Source organism: Sturnira hondurensis, unplaced genomic scaffold (assembly GCF_014824575.4).
Source record: "Sturnira hondurensis isolate 20B ecotype Veracruz unplaced genomic scaffold, ASM1482457v3 Scaffold0008196, whole genome shotgun sequence".
In the NCBI taxonomy this organism is placed as follows: domain Eukaryota; kingdom Metazoa; phylum Chordata; class Mammalia; order Chiroptera; family Phyllostomidae; genus Sturnira; species Sturnira hondurensis.
Window position 1 is genome coordinate 22,979,027 of NW_028080827.1, and position 22,374 is coordinate 23,001,400.

A 22,374-nucleotide genomic window follows, 5' to 3' on the forward strand; every position below is an offset into this window, starting at 1 on the left:
TGGGTAACTCAATTGTATTAGTAGATTTTAGGCATTTGTATGACCATTAGGATGCAGAGTCATATCTTAGGTCAATGTCTGAAGCAGATTTTGACCTCTCAGTCCCCACCTTTCCTACAGACACAAGGCAAAAACCTTACAGAGTTTTGCACCTCTGATTGGTACCTTTCAAAAGCTGTCTCTATCTAAATGAGACCCAGTTTGGAGATGTCATTGTCATTTAAGTAGTGATTAGAGTGTGAGTCATTTCCTACTGTCTGCCACCAAACTGTGTCTTTGGAGCGGATGGGTGAAATTGTCAGGCGTTTTGGCTTCCTCGCTGCCAGACTGCCAGCTCTTCCCTGCGATGACTCATTGTTGTAACAAATACGTCTCTCCAATGCTGATGTGAATATTAGAAGAATTCAGGTGGGACAGAGTGCCAGGGAAACTTGGGAGAATAGGCAGGTGTCTTATTTAGGTGCAAAGCCCATCATTTGCTGAGTCAGCTTAAGTCCTAATTGGTGCCTTGAGAAGTTCATTTATTCTGTCAGCTCTCTTGCCAGCAGCATTTTAGTGAATTCTTGTTTAGGTGATTTGAGGGGGTGCTTTTTAGAGCCTATGAGAATAATGAACCATAAGGTCTGAGATGAACTACGAAGCATAGTACCAGGTTCATTTGGGGGCTTACGTGTATAGGGCATTGAAGGAATTAGTGAAAAAAGTTATAAATTGGATTTTTTATTTGGGTAAGTACAGATAAATTTGGAGGGAACATCTTTGTTTCTTCCAAAGAAAACATACAGTACTTAATTTCTTCTACTTAAAGATCCCTCCAGTTCTGAAGAAAACCTGAAATTGTCTGGACCAGCCTTGGCCTAATCCAGTTATCTCACCCACATGTATGGGCGCCATCTTTTTTTTTTTTTTTTTTAAGAAAGCTCTTTCTCAATATTGGCTCAGCAAAAAAGCAGCACAAAAAATTNCTTCCAAAGAAAACATACAGTACTTAATTTCTTCTACTTAAAGATCCCTCCAGTTCTGAAGAAAACCTGAAATTGTCTGGACCAGCCTTGACCTAATCCAGTTATCTCACCCACATGTATGGGCGCCATCTTTTTTTTTTTTTTTTAAGAAAGCTCTTTCTCAATATTGGCTCAGCAAAAAAGCAGCACAAAAAATTTTAATTTAGAGTTAGCTTGTCTGAAATACTTTTTTAGCACTTTATAATAGAAAATGATCATAGGAATTCTTCCACAGTGTTTAGAAGAAAAGAAATGCCTTTGTCTCTAAAAAATATTTTAACCCAACTTTATTCAGTATCTGGAGCTTATCCTTAGGTCATATACCCAGCAGTCATATCAACTACATTCCATTCTAAAATAATGTGTGGAAAACTCTGTATTCTCTGGGTTTTTTTACCCCAGAGGAGGGGATAAAGGAACACTGACATGTTGACCATCTGCGCTGTTGACACTGGTGATTGGTAGGCTGTGTTTTGCAGTTCTAATATTAAATTTCTGAATTATGCATTTTTCTCAGTTTGTAACTGAATGGTGTGAAACTTCTTAAATGTTTGCAGAGGGTCAGTCAGGGATGTCCAGCCTTTTGGCATCTCTGGGCCACACATTAAATACACAAACACTAATGAAAACTGATGAGCAAAAAAAAAAAGGTTGTAAGTAAATTTACGGTTTTGTGTGGGACCACATTCATAGCCATCCTGGGCCGCATGCATTGGACACCCGCAAGTGATGTAGTTCTCACTCTGAAGGGAACAGAGCCAGCCACTGAGGGCTTGTCTTTCAGTGGGTATTCTAGTGAATACGGAAGAGCCAGGATTGGCTCCAAACCCACCAGGAAGTTAGGGTTAAAAGGACTGTAAAGAGGTAAAAAAGCTTTTAAATTATTACATCTACAATTCCCAATTGTCTTAGAACTCCAACACCCTATAAAAATTTCTTTTTCTTTTTTTTTTTTTTTTTACTCTTTTTTTCTCCTTCGCTTGCTACCCTTCCAAGGGTCATATGACTATTATTTGAAACTACAGGAAGTAGAAACTGTAGAATCTTGTAAATACTTTTAGCTCTCATCTTCATTTCAACCCCACTTGCCTTCAGAAAATGGGAATCATTAGAATCCAGTCTAGCCCTAAAAAATGGGGGATTGCTCTTTTGTCTCAGTGATGGATGTGTTGGGCTGTGATGTCCAGTTCCAGTCTGCTCTCTCTGTGGCCACACACACATGCTTTTGTGCTTTAGCCCGACTCCTTAGAATTGGCATGAATGGGTCAGAGTCCAGAAGCACACCCCTAGCCTGCTCTGAGCATTCTTTCTGTGATACACCCTGGAAAACATAGCCTCTCCGTCTTCTGATGCTCATTCCCTCTCTGGGGAGCCTGTGGCGATTATGCTTCAGAGCTGGATTCAGACGTCAGCAGTGGGAGTGTTTTTTACTTAACCAAGAAACATGACAATAAATCCATTATCACCCCCTAAGAATCTAGTTAGTCTACTAGTTAGCATTTGCCGAGACAATATCAGCTTAACATTCTCCAAATGCACTTTCCATTTTTAGCATTGTTCTCTGTTATTTTTCATCAGTATTAAAAATATAAGGAAGTTAAAATGTTTTTTTGTTTTCAGTTTCTGACGTGAAGCACACAAAATGGTATTTCTGTGTCTGTTGCACACCTGCACCTCAGTTGCAACTTTGTGCATTAGTGTAACAATGGCTAGTTTAGCATTTGGTAAAGGGGGCTTTCCTGTATTGTGTTTGCTCAAAGAGCAGCACTGGCCTGTTGAACATTTTTACCAGTCAGAGGCCACATGGCAAACCGGTGGTGATTACTGTGTTTTCTAAGTAGACGGCAAAGCCTCACTAATTCAGCCTAATGGAGAAAAGCCATCTTCATTAATGAACATCTAAATTTTAGAAATCTTTGAAAGAAATTCTCAGAAGACTAGTTTTACTCTAAATTGTATTCTAGGGTTAGAGCTAAGCAAACAATGAACCAAACTGAACAAATAAAAAAATAAAGTGAATGGCAATTAGCATAATTATATTTATTAAACAGTCTCCTATGGCAGTGCTTCTCAAATTATCTGTAGGGAAGGACCAGGTTTTTTAAATTTCTAATCTCCTGTGGACTGATACTTTTGCAAAATACAAAGTCTCGTTGACTATCATGACAGTGTCACACTGCTCTAAAACTTTTCTAAATGCTATTCTCACTGCCTGAACTTATGGCACTGTGGACCAACAACATTGCTGACAAGAGGTGGTCGGTCAAGTAGCACTCTTCAGCAGTGTTTGAAGCTTTAAAACTCTTTAAGCAGTTTAAGTAGTCCCCTCAAATGTGTTGTCCTGGTTTTTATTCATTTTGCAGTGTTCTTAAGTGGAGAACCTATCAGAATTAGGACCACTTTCCAGGCACTAGGTTCTGAGTGTGAAATTGTGCTTGTTCTTGGCCTGATGACTCACTTGAGCTCACCAACCACTCCTTCTGTCTTGGTTGAACATAATGACGAGCTATGTTCCTTACCACACAGAGAAGAAGCAGTACCGGGAATCTTACATCAGCGACAACCTGGACCTTGACATGGACCAGCTGGAAAAGCGCTCCCGGGCCAGCGGGAGCAGTGCAGGCAGCATGAAGCATAAGCGCCTGTCTCGTCACTCCACCGCCAGCCACAGCAGTTCCCACACCTCGGGCATCGAGGCAGACACCAAGCCCCGGGACGTGGGGCCGGAAGACAGCTACTCCGGCACTGCCATCCACCGCAAGCTGAAGACCTGCAATTCAATGACCAGCCACGGCAGCTCCCACACCTCAGGGGTGGAGAGCGGTGGCAAGGACCGGCTGGAGGAGGACTCGCAGGACGATGGTAACCTCTCCCAAAGGCCCCCCCAAGCCACCAGTGCTGACTTGTCCTCACTGGCTCTCTTCTTTTTCTCACATAGTTTTTTTTCAAGTATTAGTTCTATAGAACTGATATCTGGAGAAAAACTTAGATGTCATAATAGAGAGTCTTCTTGCCATCTTCCCCAACAAGTTGGTTGAGGTGTTTGTGTTTTCCTATGAACAAAACATCCCTCTAGTCATGATCCTTTGCCACCACGGGGCCGAATGGTTGTGGATTCTGAGTCTCAGCAGTTTATATGAAGTGAGTAGAAGTTGGTCCTGCAGCCCTTGGGTCTTCATTTCTGATTTCCAGATGAAATAAGCATTGGTTCGGACAGACTGGATTCAGTGATAGTGGCATAATTGTGCTGAATTGGTACCAGAAAAAAGAAAGAAATGCATTTGAGCCCTGGCCGTTTGCTTAATTGGAGTTTCTGAAATACTGCTCGTGTCGCCGGCATGCTGGGAGGGTAAAGGAAGCGTAGCACCTGGCTGCCCGACTCCGTGTCACAGAAGTCAGGGGACACCTACAGCCTGTGGCAGCCAAACTTAGCACTTATGTGCCTCTTTTTTAAATTATTTTTCTTTCTCACCTAATTTCTATAGTGTTCAGGTTTGGGGAAAAGATACTGACTCCGTTCAGGAAAACAGCAGGATGTGGTTGCTGTAGGATTCATGTGGATCTCACACTAAGTCACTGAGCCTCAAGAGTAGGCCGCTGTGGGCAGTGGGAGCTTCATGAACTCCCCGTCCTCTCTGTGTCGGCGATCTGCTTGGGCACTAGGCAAGTGGCCCATCGGTCCTAGTTTGCCCTGTCTTGCAGCACGGCAGTACCGCTTTTCTTCTTTCTTAAAGAGGAGGCAGTAACTGAGTCAGAGCGTGTCATTTAGAAGACTTGCAGATAACACAGCAATCCCATGAGAAAGAGAACAAGTGGCATCTGATTGAGAATTGTCTTTAGCGTGGACTGTTGTAGAGTCTCATTAGCCAATTTATTTTAAAATATGAATGATTACATGGTCTCCCTCAGAAAGCGGCTATGAATTATGGTGGCCATTTCCCTTCATGTCACAAATGTCCTTTCCTTTTTCTGTGTTAGAAATAGAGATGCTGGTGGATGACCCCAGGGACCTGGAGCAGATGAACGACGAGTCCCTGGAAGTCAGCCCAGACATGTGCATCTACATCACGGAGGACATGCTCCTGTCGCGGAAGCTGAATGGACACTCTGGTGAGCTCCCGGGAAGTTCTCCGTAGCTAGCGGGTTGCTCTGGACTGAGAAGCAGGTGCCTCCGAAAATAGAAGGGGTAGGACTGGATCAGGGACAGGACTGGAATTGGAGCCTTTCCAAGTCAGTGTTCGCTGTAGGATGGAGAGCCTTCTGTGGGAGAGGGAAAGAGGAGAGATGCTCCCACGGTTGGGAGGTGGCTTCTTCTACCCCTTGCTTTGGACAAAGTTGTAAAATAGGGTTTTCTTTCTCTCTTGCTATTTTAAATGATATTCAGAGAATCATATACAACATCTGCAAGGGTCCTCTGAGACCCTTTAGGCCAGCCTCCTCCTTTTTGTAGTTGAGAAAACCGATGGATTAGAGAGGACAAATGCTACCTGGCTAGAAAGAGAAGTTGCGCCTCAAGGTTTGTTTGTTTTCCCCCAGTGTTGTGCTAGTACAGGGATCTGGAGGGAAGAGTGATTGTTTCCCCAGTGTTGTACTGGTGCAGGGATCTGGAGGGAAGAGTGATTGTTTCCCCAGTGTTGTACTGGTACAGGGATCTGGAGGAGAAAGTATCAAAAAAGATTGATATAAAAAGGTACTTTTAAATTCTGCATTTGATGAATTATTCTAGAAAACACGCATTCACCATAACCCTGTTATATGATTCTGTAATATTACATAACATATATATTTCTATCAAATGAAAGATGTGATCTTTAAAAAATAGCAGCAAGATGGTTTCATTTTTAAACCTTAGTTACTTCTGTGTCTGTCACGTGTCATGAATTGGTCTCTGTTCTTCAGAGGAATGTGCCTTAGGAACCTGTACTGACGAAGTGGCCTTGGTGCTCCTCGTTAGGCCCCTCAGAGCTTTGACTGAGTGAGAGACCCTGTTAGGCCTGGAGTGGCTGCCGTCGCCCTGTCAGACCCACAGGTCAGGTGGTGAGCCTCTCTGTACGCACGGGCAGGCAGAGGTGAATAAGGCCAACACCCAGGCCCCACCCTCTTGACACTTACCCTATAAGAGCACAGGGAACCATTTATTACAGAATTCCATCTGTTAGCCTAGCAGAACCTCGGCTTTCAGGTGCGCCACCAGAAACAGACCTGCCGGTGGTTGCAGAGAATTACCTGTCTGAGCAACAAGGTTCAGCAGGCTGGTTGCTCCACACACACTTGGAGTTCGTACACTCAGTTTCCCCCCCTCTTTTTCCCTTATGCCCACTGCTTTATTGTATTGATTTTTTCTTTACAAATGTATTTCAGTATATATTAAACATAAATTTCTAATTATATGAACATTATAGGTGCCCAGTCAGCACACCATTGCGCATGTGTGCATGTGCGTGTGCCTGAAACAATGTCCGTGAAAGTGCCTTTGGGAAGTGGGTATAAGGGAAGCATTTAACACAAAAAGTTATTTCTGTAGGTTACTAGCAGTGGCTGAATAAAAGTCACATGACAGGTTGTTGGGTTTGGGGTTTCTTTGTTTTTTTTTTTTTTTTAAATAAAATGATAAGGTACTTAAGCCATTGGGCCTTAAGGACCTGGGACTTGACCTATTCACTTGCTTCAGTTATTTGCGAGATCTTCCCTTATGCCTACAGTTGTCGTCGGCGGTTACACCTTCTGGAGCCTTTGGGAGGTGCTTCACTCACATGCCACCGTCTCATGAGGCAGTGTCAGCCCTGGATTTGTTCCAAAATATTAGCAGGTTGCTCCTGCGCACTGGGGTGATCGGGACCCTGTTGATCTCAGAGATCTAGAATGGATTCCTCACCGCGGCCTCCCAGTTAGGTCTCTGACCAGTGAGTGGGACTGCCTGCAGAAGAGATGGGCCACAGTGTCCCCATCGGCCCGGAAGAGCTCCCGCGAATCACCCGTGTTCCACATGCAGGCCCTGCACCTTGTGCTTTTCGTGCACGTGCTCTTTAATCGTCAGTCACCAGCTCCCTTGTGTGAGAGGAGGAGACCGAGACAGAGGGTGGTTAAATAACTGGCTGGCTCTCAGCTAATTACTTGTCTGGGCCGAGTTCCAGCCCAGATCTGTGTGACTGCAGAGGCCAGAGCCCTCGCACTCACCCCCTGCATGTGCAAGTGGGACCGGACCTGGAGGGCCGTGTCACTGTGCCGGGGGGGGGGGGGGGGGGGGGGGGNCAGGTAGGAGTCTTAGGGGGGGGGGGGGGGGGGGGGGCGGTAACCATTATGTGAAAAGTGGGAAAACTTTAGGAGCTACCATAAAGAACCTGCTTTACACCTGGGGCCTTTGTTTGCACTACTAACCTTATCAAAAATGGCTTAATTAGAAGTTTATGTTAGAAAATTGAGGCTCAAAACTCCTTTCTCTACTCAAACACCACATTCATCTCACCCCCATGTACTGTAAGGTACAAGATAAAATGTGTTCTGTTCTGGCTGTCTGCCACCAGAGTCGTAGTGAGATTTTTCCAATAATGGTTAATATTTGATCTTTCTTTTTCGTAGTGGTAGACATGTGGCAAGACGTATGAATAATGTGAAGTCTTCATTTTTTCCTCTGTTTCGTTTAGGGTTGATCGTGAAAGAAATCAGTTCTTCCACCTCCAGCTCCTCAGAAACAGTCGTAAAACTCCGTGGCCAGAGTACCGATTCCCTTCCACAGGTATGAAAGGAATTGAAATTTTAAATAGGGACTTAACATTTATATTTATACTTAAATAAAGAGGTGAAATGAAAGATCTTGAAGAAATGACACTTACCGGGTACCTACATTATAGTTTTATTCTGAACTCACTTCCATTTTATTTGCTAGTTCCATTTATCTTTGAGTTGATTGTGGTTTGGGGTAAATTACGTACTTGATTTTACACTTCATGTGGGTGAGAAGCCTCTGGCATTCAGACTTCAAGTCTGACTCTTCCGCTCAGAGTGGACTTTCAGAGTACACTGAGGGGAATATTTGATAACCTGTGTTCACTGGTTAGGCTCTTAAAATATCAAAGATGCAGAGAAATTAACATACTCTAGTACTCATGGTTGCAACATTTGGATATAATGTCCAACTTATATTTGCCTCTGCTTTCTGAGTCCTCTCTCCTGTGTCCTTTTTCTTAGATTCATTCTCTCTCTCTCTCTCTCTTCTGTGTGTTTCTTTTATTTCTTTTTTTGTCCTCTTGCATTCTGACAGTCTTTACCTCTTACATTTTTCTGTTTTTTTCCCATTTGCACTTTATTCTCTAACATTTAACTAGTAATGTGAAATGACATTTTATTAAATATTTTCTGAAAACCCCAGTGAGTGGTTTTTATTTATTTTTTTAACATTTTTTTTCGCAGATGTAGTCCCCTATTCAATATGGGCTGCCACAAAGACAGGCAGAAAGCTCAGGGATTTTTTTCTTTTGCATCCTTGTGCAACATTTTATTTATTTTCAGACAGAGGGATGGAGGGAGGAAGAAAGGAAGAGAAATGTCAGTGTGTGGTTGCCTCTCACACAGCCCCTACTGGGGACCTGACCTGGCCCGCAACCCAGGCACGTGCCCTGACTAGGAATCGAACAGGCGACCCCTCGGTTCCCAGGCCAGCACTCAATCCACTGACACACACCAGCCAGGGAGTGAGTGGTTTTTAAAGCTGTGCATGTAGCATGATGATTAAGTGAATAAGCTCCAGGGTCACACTGGCTGGGTTTGCCCCACTGCTGGGCCACTAAGCATGAGCTCTTGGACACAGTTGTCTGTGGGGTACAGCTAAGGACCACAGTCCTCACCTACAAAGTGGAGAAAGCGCCCAGGCACCTGCCCTGAGGATTTATGGTGACCACCTAATGAATTCTCTGGGAAAACACATCAGTGCCCAGGAAGACAGCATCAGTACGAGGGACTGTCATCTTCAGGGAGTGCTCAGATATGACACTGCCTAGTAAAATATTGCTGAGCTCAGACCCTGTTCTCTCCTCCTGGTCCTTTTGCCTCTTAATGTGACATTCAGCAGCAGAATTTAGAGATAGAATGCCTCATTTCCATAAATAACCCATTTAGTGTCTTCTATTACTGTAATTATATGAGCTGTTTTCAGCCTGTTTATATATGTTCAGCCAGCACCACCTCTTGGGATAATGAGTTCCAAAGTCTGCCACCTGCGGTGTGAAGCATTTGGCAGAACATGGCCTCGAGCGCTGTTCAAGAGCTGCCTTTAATCCCGGCACTTGCCTCCAACCTTCTCTGCACCAGCAACCGCTCAGGTCATCCTTCCACCCAAGAATTCTGGCTTTTTAAAAAGTAGTTGTTCACTCTGTTTCTTGAGTAGTAATTGGTTTGTGTTCCCATTTCTTACTAACATAATAACAGAACTCAGTATAAAGTGTTGGCCATACCGAATTGCCGTATCCTAGGGGAAAAAAACAAAGAAACAGTATCATTACGTAGACAGTCTTACTTGAAGACAACTGCTTGATTTCTGAGTTGGATTCCTGGCACATTTGCTTCTCTGTGCGTTAGATCAGTCACCTGTAAAGTGGGGAGAATAATAGCACCCACCTCACAGGGCTAATAGGAAGATTAAACGTGTTGATAATACCCGTAGTGTGTGTGTATCAGGGCCGAACCCATAACAAAGTCTCAGTGAATATGAGCTGCTACCATCGTTATTGGTGGTGCTGATATTTTTCTTCTCGGAGGCTTAGGTACCTCAGATTGGAAACCTCCCTGACATACAGGATTCCTTAACCCTTTATAAATGTTGCAGCCTTCTGTTTACAGAGAAAATATTGCTAATCTTTCTCTTTAGCCTATACTCTTGAAGTTTTTTCAGTCTTCCCTTGTTTTGCAGACTATATGTCGAAAACCAAAGACTTCCACTGATCGACATAGCTTGAGCCTTGATGACATCAGACTTTACCAGAAAGACTTCTTGCGCATTGCTGGTCTGTGTCAGGACACTGCTCAGAGTTACACTTTTGGATGTGGCCATGAACTGGACGAGGAAGGCCTCTATTGTAACAGCTGCTTGGCTCAGCAGTGCGTCAATATCCAGGACGCTTTTCCAGTCAAAAGAACCAGCAAATACTTTTCTCTGGATCTCACTCACGATGAAGTTCCAGAGTTCGTCGTGTAAAGTGTATCTGCGTGCAGCTGTACGGCAGCCTGCTGTTTGCCAGAGGCTGTGGAAGCCATGAGCTCTTTCTCATTTCTTGTGCCATACCTTCTTCACCCAGAACACAGCTCTTTACGATATTTGCGATGGAAATAAAAGCCTGAGACAACTGCACTTTAAGTATTACACAGAGGTCAAAGAGAATGTACAGCGAGACAAGTGCCTGGAAGTTCACGATCCTTTGGAAGGAATTGTGCTTTACTGCTCACTAAGCCTTTAGAATGTTGAACCATGGTGTGTTTGCTCACTGTTTTGTTTTTTAGTTCAGCCACACATAACATCACGTTTTGTTACCATGTGAACGATGTTGTTAGATTTTTTTGCCTGTCAGTTTTTGTTATTACTCCCTCGTGAAATGTTCATGTTTTGAGGGAGGAGAGAGAAAAGCGTCTCTCTTCTTTTACTGGAGAGACTGTCTCCTAGTCCCTAGCCATTGCCACCTCGCCAGGGCTGTCCCAAAGAGAACTCTGATGAAGCAGTCAGAATCCCATGCTTCTAGCAAGCCAAAGAGATGGACACGACGGAAGTGCAGCCCGGGGTCAGACGGCCGCGAACTGAGCAATAAGCAGAAGACTGTGGGTGGTGTGATGCTGGGTACTGACTCCCCCACGCCCAGTGCCCTGGACACCTCCTGCTCGCCCAGAAAGCTCTGGGACTCAGGTTCCTCATCCAAGTGACAGATCAGTTGTCCTCACATCATGATGTACTCTGTGGAGTTTCCAACACTGGTTTTTGTTAAAACTACGAAAATGTCTTAGAAAATGTTTATGCTTAATGTTTTTTTAAATCAAGAACAAATTAGGGTAATGCTAGTTTCTGCTTAACCAAAAATACCCTAACTATACACATATGTTATTATACATATATAAATACATGAGGTTGAGTGTGTTTATATGTGTTTAAACCTTCCATGACTGTCTTGTTATACATGGTCCTTGTTTAATATGGAGAAGGTATCATTGAACGATTGATACCTACAGACAATCAGTTGACATATATAGTTAAAAATGACTATTTTCTCATGTGTCTTTTGCTGTGATTCTCAACCCTGGTCGCATCGTAGAATTATTTTGAGAGGTTTTAAAAAAAAAAGTCTGGGTCCCACCTCCAATGAATTAGATGAGTCTCTTGTGGTGAGACCTAAATGGACTTTTGAGATAACTCCAAATGGAGCTGATTCGCAGCAGAGTTGGAACCCACTGATTAGGAGGCTGTCTTTCATTAATTTTTAAGTAAAAGCATATAGAAAATGTTAGTGCTTGAGAAGGGGCCGTTGTTAAGGTGGTTACTGCCACTTCTGTTAGGACGTGTAATGAAACCAAATCAGGAGCGTGAGCTCGTTAACCTGCGGATGTACAATAGCGATGTTACTCACACTGCAAGGAAGTACTTTAGCACAGTGTCTTTCTATGAGATGTTTTTAATGATTTCGTATTTAAAACATTTGTTTACCATATTTTGATATGCCATTTTTTCTACCTACCACGTTTTATTAAAAAGAACAATATATTATTTTCTAAAGAAACAGTCATATTTTTGTACAAAATTAAGTTTTCAGGTAACAAGGAGATAGTTTAGGGTACAGCAGGGTTACCCCTGGATGGGAGTCAGTATTATAAACACACAGAAAACGAGAACAAGCTCCACCCACGCTGTCCCTCGCATGTCCCCACGCAGACATGGCCGGGCAGCATGTACACAACCAGCCTCGTCAGATCGGTCCAACTTGACACTTTAAAAGGAAAAGAGTTCTATAGAATTCTGCAGTCTTGTACTTGTTTTACTTGTATTAAATGTTCTGAAAGAACCAAAGTTTCAGATACAGAATGTAGAAAAGCATCTGTCTTCATATAAAAGGATGAAGTATGAGAAGATCATCTAGTGACTGTTTTACTTAAAAGTCATTAAATAATCCACCATTTCTCGTAGATGCTTAAAGGGCAAGTCCTGGTGAATTTTGACTATAAAGAGTCCAAATCATAATGTGCTACATTTCCTTAGGTCTTAGTGTTTCTTGCAAACATCAAGGAAGAAAAACAGTTCTTGACTAGGTAGTGCTTTATACTTCCTTTTCTCCCTACTTTAACCGGAATCAAGTCTTCAGGGTTTTGCCAGCACTGTTGGTGGTGTTGCACACCTTCTTTCTAGTTGGATTGATGAACAGTCTTGTAGGTTTTCAAAGACGAAACATGTTAAGGACATTTTTGCTTTTTGGCCCACTGTTTGCAGCAGAATTATATATATGTATATGAAAATTTGTTTCGAATACCTGCATTTTTGTATTTGAAAATTGTTTAAAAAAATAAAAAGAAAAGTCTAAAGCTGTTATTTATTCTGCATTTGTTAATGCCCACTGCTCGCTAGTATACCAGGTGGGTATACATTGCTTCCACTCTCCATGTGCGTTTGCAGCAGTGAGCTTTATATCTGCCTACGTGACGTCTAAGTAACCCTTTCTGTGAAAGGATCATCGTGTCGGGATGATACCAAAAGCGTGTGAGAAAAAACTTCATTATTTTGTAACTATTCTTATAGGCATTTAAATGGCAAGATTAACAGTCAATAAAGTTACTTTTTATTTGCCTTCAGTGCTTTTTTGGTAATCAGAATTCTCAAACAGAAAGTGTTGCAGAATGAGTGTTTTCTTTGTGTTCTTTCCTATAATAAAACACGTTAAGGACAACCCGAAGTTCCGGCGTGACGGAATGCCCAGCCCTGCCATGTTCCAGACCCTGCTCCCCGTGTGTTAGAAGTTCACTGGTTGACTCATTTCATCCTCGTATTTCCAGAAAACAGGTACCGGTATTATCCTTGAGTTAGAGATGAAGGAACCAAGGCTCCCAGAGGCTAAGTTCATTCTGAGAGGTTGTTGATAACCGACCACCATTCATTCCAGATTGTGGGCTGAAAGGACTCTACTTATTTAAATAAATTTTTTACTTTTTAAAATTAAGTAATAACGACTGTACTATAAATTTTGCCCTTAACACAGTCATCCTTGGACTGCTGGTTTTAATTTTTAAAAAACAGTGGGTAAGTGTTTTACCCACCATTTAAAAGTGAGCATTCACAGACTGAATAGGAGGCCAACAGGGCGTGAAGGACAGAGCCCAGAGCTTCGGGTCCACACAGGATCCCGAAAGGCCCCTGCTCTCCTGAAATAAAATCCATCACCTTCTCTTCGCTCCTGTTTTCTTGGCTATAAAAATGGAAATAATAATTCAAAGGACTGTTGGGGATGAAATAAGACAATAGGTATAGCATGTCCCAGATAGGTGAAAGAGAGGAAGGTTTTTAAATCTGACAAACATTGAACTTTTGCAGAATTGAGTCATTTGGTCATTTGGACACAAAATTCAAAACAAGCTTTCTTGTGGGGTGTTACTCGTGAATTTTGCAGAGTATCTGGTAAATTGTAAGTAAATTAGAGGCAAGGGAAAAAATACCAGTTTGCCTGCCGTGTGTCTGATATTACACACATCATGTCTGGCCCTCAACCCTTCTGAGAGTTGTCAGCCTAATTTTGTAGCTAAGGAAACTTCAACTTGCCCAAGATCCTACAGCTAGTAAGTGGTAGAAGGGAGTTTGAAACCCAAAGTGCAAAAGCCGTTGCTTCTGTAAAAGCTTTGCCTTTTGTATTTCATACACTGTGCTACCCACTGCCCTTAGAGAAAGCTCAGAATCTAATAGGAAAGACAGACTTAAAATTTTGATAGTGTGATAGACAAATTTATTCACACTGTTGTCTTTGAGCACCCACTGCCAGACACGTGAGACACGTTGCTTTGGCACAGGCAGTGAAGACCCAGCGGGTGGGAACAGGAGCTGGGGAGACTGGAGAAGCTTCTACTTGGGAGAAGAGCCTTGAATGGGGCCTTTTGGCAGGATGGGGTGAGGGACAAGCTGTCCAGGCCAAGGCTTAGGAGCTGCAAACAACTACTCATTAAGGAACCTGCAAGGACCCATGAGGGACCTTTGACGTGATGAGACTCCCCAGCCTCATCATGAAAGGCCTTGGATGCCCCAGATGAGGACACAGATTTTTCTGGACAGCAAAGACCCATTGAGGAGGGTGTGAGGGGAAAGACTTGTTTGAGGTTTGGGAGAAATCATGGGAGCAGTGCTAGTTGAAGGTGGGGAGGGGGCAGCTGGACTAGAGAGATGAACTGAAGGTGAGGCAGCTCGGAGAAGAGGGGAAAATCCAGGAGCTACGTAGGAAGCAGAATAGTAGGACTAACACACAGGGTTGTCACCTGCGCTAAATATTACGGACAGGCAGTTTTGCCATACTGGGAAACATCTTTGGGCAGACTTAAAAAGTTAATTACTGCTTTATATTACAAATGGAAAGTCTGTACTTGAAAATAATTAAATAAATTAAAAAAAGAAAAGCTAAAAAAAAAAAAGAAAAAGTCTGCCCCGCATGAATACTTTGAATATTGGCACAATAGCCACCAACACTCTGGTCTAGCGGTGTTTCTCACCCCCGCTATACGCTAGAATGACCTGGAGAATGAGAAACGGCAGTACCTGGGCCCCAGAACAGAGCTTCTGACTCATTTGTTCTGGGGCATGGTACTATGAAAGTTTTGCAAGTAATACTGGCGTGCATCAGGGTGGCAAGCCACTGGTCTGTAGGTAAGCCAAAGCCACACAGAACAATCTGGTTCCCTGTTCCTGAACCAGCATGACCCACGCTTGGGACGGGTTGCAGCTCCAGAGTGTCCGAGTCTATTGCATCTTGTGAGAGTAACATTTTTTTCCTGCCGATATAGCTGGCAGAGAGTGGATCAGAGGTCCAGTGAGGCACTGAACTCGCTGTTTCAGAAAGACTGAATACACCCCCATTCTAGAGACTTGGGTGTCACATGCATATGGCTGTTTGGCTAAGTAAAAGGGTAGGGGTTAGGTGAGTGTAGTAAAATACTTTAAAATCTCCCTGCCACTGTTTTATTTGCCTTATTGTTATTCTGATGCTTCATACAAGGTGAGCCACACAGGGTGTAATGATAATAAGCTAAACTCCACCCCACCCTTTGATTTTTAAGACATGTATTCTAAGTTAATGGAAGAGGCTGACCTCTAAAAAGTTCTGCCCACAAGCTATGAGCCACTGTAGGTGATGGATTTATGTACTCTCAAGAGATTAATCAGAGATCTACAGACATGACGCAGCTATAATTAACCAACTCGTTGCTTCGCCTGAGAGTTTACCCATCTAGTGTGAACTGCAGTCAGTTAAGGTCTCCTCAGTTTATTGCAGTCATTACGGCAAGAGATGGATTTCATAACAACAGACAGTTCCCAGCTTAGGAAGGAATTAGGTTCCTTCTAAATTTGTTTGCAATTTAGAACACATATCCCCAACTTCCCTAACTAGCTCATGAATGACTGTTTATCCCAGAAATGTTATTAGAGGCAGTTATTTCTTTCTGTGCGTTAGTAACCATCTATCACAGAGTCCCAGGGTACAGATAAGGTAGAGGGAGGGACCCCACAATTAGATAGAGAGGCCAGCACCCCCAATAGACCAGAACTGCAGTCTGTAGGGTTTACTTCTCCGAGTTCACCCATGCCAAACTGTAAATGAAAGTGGGAGGCGGGGGAGCTTCAAACAAGCCATGCCACAATAAAAAAAACTGTGAGCCAGTTTCTACCACCTTGGGGGTCTGCAAGGGGTGCTTTCAGTGTCTGCTCACCCAGACTCCAGGCCACAGTCCCGCTGCTCAGCCCTGCTCTGCCACCACAACAGGGTGACCAGGAACCAAGCCAGCAGTTCAGACCAGGTCACGGGCCCCCGTACAGTTCCACGGCTGCATGTCAGTAAAACTGCATATTTACCGAACAGGAGGCTAGATTTAGCCCACAGGCCGTGGTTTGCCAATTCTTGCTGTAGAGCAATGTAACAAACCAGGGGCAGACCAGTCTATAAAAGGGAACTTGGTCAATGAGACGGCTGACACTTCAAATCACAGGGGAAGGACGGATTATTCAATAGTTAGTGCCAGAAAAAGAAGCTGTGCTTTTGAAAAGTAAGATTACATATCAACTTTGTACCATCACGAATGTAAGTTAAAGAGCTAAACATTAAAAATTAAAACACTAAACGTATTATAGGTCAATAAATAAAAATATGTGTATAAACTTGGGGTGGGTAAACTTTCCTAAAATAAACAAGTCACAAAAAAACATAGTTGATAAATTTGAGTACAAAATTTTTTTAGACTGTCCTGTGTGGTATCCAAAAATAAGTGTCCCTAGAGATAGGCAAGGGTCAGGGAGAAAATATCTGCAACTTTTTAAACAAGCAAACAAACAATTGTCATCATAGTATATAAAAAAATTCTGCCAATCACAATACAGTAAAAATATGGGGGAAATAGGCCTGGGCAATTCACAGAAGAAATTTTTTAAACAGCTAGTAAATACACGAAAGGCTGTTCAACCTCGCTCCAAAAAACATACCGATATTTTTTTACCTATCAGCAAATTGACCCATGAATCGGCAGAAGTTAAAGCATTTGATAATATCCAGTGTTTGTAAGAGTGTAAAGAAATAGAGTCTTTGATAACTTTTATTGGAGTGTAAATGAGTAAGTACAGTATTTGGCCAGACAATTTTGAATAAAGTTAAGTTGCACCTGAGCAATTTTTTCTATGTATCCTACAGAAATATAAAAGACTTGCCAGAATTAATTTGAAAAAAGAAAAACATGCACTATGATCTGTGTGAAATAGACACTGTCACAATCTTATCACGGCAGAGCAGGCAGCAGTCAGTCCTAAGTGGCCGGGACATGCAGGCATTAAAGGATCTTTATCACATGCTGTTGAGTATGAAAACAGGCACAGCACAGCACCCCATTGTAGTCATAAGAAAAGATAAAGTATGTAGTTCTATGCGTGTGTTTTAATGCAGATAAGGGCGTGAAAATGGCCTTGAAGGGCATCCCATAAACTAAAGTGTGGGTCACTCTGAAGATGGGCGTGATTAAAGACAGGAGGAAGGGGCACTTAGCTTTGTTTGTCACTTAGCTCCATAGGCTTCTCAGAGAAAGGCAAACTGACAATGCAGAGAGTAAAAATACTTTAGAAAAAACAACCTCGTAATATTCTCGGAGGGATAAAAGTGTGGCACTCAGAAAATTGGGAAACACTGCTATAAGAATGTAGATGTAGAGGATTGTAAGAGCTCCTCAAAATACGAAACCAAAATAAGTATCCCAATGGAAGAGTTGGAAGATGAAGCGAATCTTTCAGAAAGCACAACAAAAACGCCCAGTGGTAGATGCTAACATGCATGCACACTTACACATAGACAGCTAATGTGCGTGCATACATGAAACGAGGAAATCTTACCAAAAAAATGCAGAACTTAAAGACATGCATTTCCAAACTGAAAAAAATGAAAGGAATGCCTAGAAAATTAATAATAATACCAACCCAGAGACTTTCTCATAAAACTTTAAATACTAAGGATAAAGAAAAAAATTCTAAAAGCTTTCATGAGTTCCTCTGATCCTTGATTGGTGTGTGTGTGTGTGTGTGTGTGTTTTAAGACTATTTTTTGAGAACAGGGTTAGATTCACAGCAAAACTGCTGGGAAGGTACAAAGATTTCCTGTGTACAGAGACTTCTTGTATGCCCTTTGCCCCCACACAGCATAGGTTTTTTAGATAAAAGAACAGAAGGAGGGAGGAGGGAAGGAAAAAGAAAGAAAGAAAGAAAGAAAGAAAGAAAGAAAGAAAGAAAGAAAGAAAGAAAGAAAGAAAGAAAGAAAGAAAGAAAGAGAGAAAGAGAGAAAGAGAGAGAGAGAGAGAGAGAGAGAGAGAGAGAGAAAGAGAGAAAGGAAGAAAGGAAGAAAGAAAAAGAAAGAGTTAGTTAGTTATATATCAAGAATCAGGACACAGAACAGAATCAGTGTGTTCATTGTAATACAGGAAACTGGGGAAAAATGAATACTGATTTCAAAATTCTGAAGAAAATTATTTTCAACCTAGATTGTATAATGAATTAATCAAATATAAAAATACAATAAAGACATTGAAGTTTCTATTTATTTTATTTTTTATTATATTTTATTTATTTTATTATGCTATTACAGTTGAACTGATTTTTCCCCCTTTGCCCCCTCCACTCCCTCAGGCAATCCCTCCACCATTGTTCATGTCCATTGGCCATGTGTGTATGTTCTTTGGCTTTTCCATTTCCTATACTGTACATGCCCATGGCTCTTCTGTAACTACCCAGTTGCACTTCGGAATCCCCTCACCTCTTCACCCACTCCCCCATGCCCTCCCTCCCATCTGGCAACTATCAAAATGCTCTCTGTATCAATGATTCTGTCTCTGTTCTTCTTGTTTGCTTAGTTTGTTTTTTTTTAGATTTAATTGTTAATACATTTGTGTTTATTGACATTTTATTCTTCATAGTTTTGATCTTCTTTTTCTTAAATACGTTCCTTTAACATTTCATATAATAATGATTTGGTGACAATGAACTCCTTTAGTTTTTTCTTGTCTGGGAAGCTCTTTATCTACCCTCCAATTCTAAATGATATCTTTGCTGGGTAGAACAGTCTTGGCTGCCAGTCCCTGCCTTTCATGACTTTGAATATTTCTGATGAATCCATTCTGGCCTGCAGAGTTTCTTTTCAGAAATCAGCTAGAAGTCTTATGAGAACTCCCCTGTGGGTAACTAACTGCTTTTTGCTAGCTACTTTTTAAGATTCTCTCTTTATCTTTAACCTTTAGCATTTTAATTATGATGTGTCTAGGAGTGGGCCTCATTGCATCCATCTTGTTTGGGACTCTCTGTGCTTCCTGGACTTGCATGTCTATTTCCTTCACCCAATCAGAGAAGTTTTCTCTCATTATTTTTTCAGATAGATTTCCAATTTCCTGTTCTTTCTCTTTCCCTTCTGGCACCCCTATGGTAAGAATGTTGGACCTCTTGAAGTTGTCCCAGAGGTTGCTTATACTATCCTCATTTTTTAATTATTTTTTCTTCTTCTTGTTCTAATTGGTTGTTTTTCGCTTCCTTATATTCTGAATTATTGATTTGACTCTCAGTTTTATCCACTCTACTGTTGTTTCTCCATAAATTGTTCTTTATTTCAATTAGTGAATCCTTCATTTCTGACTGGATCTTTTTTATGCTGTTGAGGTCCTCACTAAGTTCCTTGAGTATCCTTATAATCAGTGATTTGAACTCTGCATCTGATAGATTTCTTTTTTTAATACATTTTATTGATTATACCATTACAGTTGTTCTATTCCCCCCTTCATTCCCTTCCACCCGCACACTCCCTCCCCCACCATTCTCCCCCCCTTAGTTTATAACCACGTGTCTCAAGTTCTTTAGATTCTACATTTCCCCTACTATTCTTGCCCTCTCCCCTATCTATTTTCTACCTACCCTCTATGCTATTTTCTGTGCCTTCTCCCCCTCTTCTCCTCCTCCCACTCCCCTGTTGCTAACCCTCCATGTGTTCTTCATTTCTATGGTTCTGTTCCTGATCTAGCTGTCCTCTTGGTTTGCTTTTGTTTTAGGTGTGGTTGTTAATAACTGTGAGTTTGCTGTCCTTTCACTGTTCATATTTTTCATCTTCTTTTTCTTATATAAGTCCCTTTAGCATTTCATATAATAAGGGCTTGGTGATGATGAACTCCTTGAACTTGACCTTATCTGAGAAGCACTTTATCTGTCCTTCCATTCTAAATGAAAGTTTTGCTGGATAAAGCAATCTTGGCTGTAGGTCTTTGGATTTCATGACTTGGAATACTTCTTTCCAGCCCCTTCTTGCCTGTAAGGTCTCTTTTGAGAAATCCGCTGACAGTCTGATGGGTACTCCTTTGTAGGTGACTGTCCCCTTATCTCTTGCTGCTTCTAGGATTCTCTCCTTCATTTTAGTCTTGGCTAATGTAATTATGATGTGCCTTGGTGTGTTCCTTCTTGGGTCCAACTTCTTTGGCACTCTCTGAGCTTCCTGGATTTCCTGGAAGTCTATGACCTTTGCCAGACTGGGGAAGTTCTCCTTTATTATTTGTTCAAATAAGTTTTCCATTCGTGGCTGTTTCTTTCCCCCTTCTGGTACCCCTATAATCCGGATGTTGGAACGTTTAAAGATGTCCTGGAGGTTCCTAAGCCTCTCCTCATTTTTTTGAATTCTCATTCCTTCATTCCTTTCTGGTTGGATTTTTCGTTCTGACTTCTGGTCCATTCCATTGATTTGAGTTCCAGTTTCCTTTCCATCGCTATTGATTTCCTGCGTATCTCCCTTCATTTCAATTAGTTTAGCGTTCATATGTTCCTCTAATTTGTGACTATAATCAACCAGTTCTGTTAGCATCCTGATAAACAGTGTTTTGAATTGTGCTTCTGAGAGGCTGGCAATTTCTCAGTCGCTGAGAGTTATCGGCTCTGGGACTTTGAGTTCTTGCGCCATCTTTCGGGCTGTTCATGCCTGTTCCGTAGCAGGATCGGAGCCCTAAGGTGTTCACTAGAGCAGGGCAACTCAGTCGCTGGGTTGTGATGCTGTACGTGGGGTGGGGTCAAAGAGGGACTATGGCGTCCCGTCTGCCACCTCCCGCCGCAGCCCCCACAGGTGCTGCAGCTGCCACTGTTACCGGGCCCGAGCGTTTCGTCCCACTGCACGCAAGTGTGCCACCACCGTCAGCCCTCGCCCCCTGGGGCCTGCGTGGTCCATCTCACTGTGCGCAAATGTGCAACCGCGGTCAGTCTGCCCCGCACCCCAACTGGTTCTGGGCTGCCTGCTCGCCTAGGTCGGGGGATCTGTCCTGCCCGACCCTGCTTGCTGCTGGCTCTGCCCCTCTTACCATCCCCGTTGAACAGTTAGTGGTTGTCAGACTTCCTTATAATTCAATTTTCTGGTTTTTGCTGTGTCTTTGTTCTCCAAACCTTTGTTGTATTCAAACTTGGTTGTGGGAGAAGGTACAGCGTTTCCACCTATGCCTCCATCTTGGTGGAAGTCTCTCTGCATCTGATAGATTTCTTATCTCCATTTTGTTTATATCTTTTTCCAGACTTTTAATCTGTTCTTTCATTTAGGCCTTGTTTCACGGTCTCCTTGTTTTGGCAGCCCCCCGTGTTTGTTTCTATGTGTTAGGTAGAGCTGCTTTGACTCTGTGTCTTGGTAGTATGGCCTAATGTAGTAGGTGTTCTGTAGGATCCAGTGGCACAGCCTCCCCTATCACCCAAGCTGAGTACTTGAGGTGTGCCCTTTTTTAGGCTGAGTACACCCTCCTCTTGTAGTTGAGCCCTGGTTACCTTTGGCAGGTCAATGGAAGGGATTTACTCAGGCTAGTCAGCTGCAAGGACTAATTATGACCACTGACCACCAACCTCTACCATCCGTGGAGGATCAGCTGTGCAGGGGCAGGGTGGTGGTGCTCTGATGTGGTCTGTAGCTGTGCACTGGGTGCACTGCCCCCGGGGTTTCCCAGGTGGTACAGGCCAAGGTCAGCCCCCACCTGTGTTCTGCCAGGGGCCACCCTGCCTGAGCTATAAAGCAGTCTGAGATGGCTACTACCTGTGCTGGGCTTGGAGATTTCCAGGTGAAGCCAAGCAATGAATCTAGGCTGGCTGCTACTAGTGCTGGGCCTGTGGGCTCACTAAAGCCAGCTGTTCCTTGTTTGATAAGATTTAGGAAATTGTACAGCATGAGCCAAGACCAGCCATTCACATAGAAAAGCCGCTTGGGTGGACCTGTAAGTTGGGTGGGGCAGAATCTCTGGGGATCTCCAAGGCAGATAAAACAGTGTTAGCCAGGTTGATGGAGTCTCAGATATGGCATTGGCTTGTTGGCTCTATTGGGGGAGGGTTTAAAAAGGGGCAAAAGCCTATGCTCACCTTGGTGCCAGATGCCTCAGTTTCTCCCTGATGCCACTGATGCCTTTCAAACTGCTGCTACACCAGTGCTGGAGCTCGGAGGGAGTAAATGCCAGTAGGTGAGTCCATGTGTGGGTTCTTTCAGAGGAACTGCTTGGGGTCCCAGCAATTTGTTCTTCCAACTCATTTCCTGCTAGCTTTGGCAGCAGCCAGAAGCTGTCAACCCTTTGGCAGAAGTTGGCAGCCAAACCCTGGGCTGGAGGGCATGGTATGGGACTGGCACTTCTCCTG

The 22,374-nt window shown here is 42.9% G+C and overlaps 1 protein-coding gene and 1 pseudogene across 6 annotated transcripts in view; one reads left to right on the forward strand and one right to left on the reverse strand.

Moving 5' to 3' along the window:
• The window catches only part of FRMD6 (FERM domain containing 6), a 93,590-nt gene extending 80,774 nt beyond the window's left edge, over positions 1 to 12,816 (forward strand). For all 6 annotated transcript variants that reach the window (XM_037054302.1, XM_037054300.1, XM_037054298.1 and 3 more), the window contains 4 exons: positions 3,531 to 3,866; positions 4,983 to 5,114; positions 7,649 to 7,740; positions 9,910 to 12,816. In XM_037054302.1, the coding sequence (XP_036910197.1) occupies positions 3,531 to 3,866; positions 4,983 to 5,114; positions 7,649 to 7,740; positions 9,910 to 10,194 (845 nt within the window). In that variant the 3' untranslated portion in view covers positions 10,195 to 12,816. The remainder of the gene's footprint in view (positions 1 to 3,530; positions 3,867 to 4,982; positions 5,115 to 7,648; positions 7,741 to 9,909) is intronic.
• LOC118992656 (uncharacterized) lies at positions 8,413 to 8,527 on the reverse strand (annotated as a pseudogene).
• Positions 12,817 to 22,374: the final 9,558 nt, after the last annotated feature.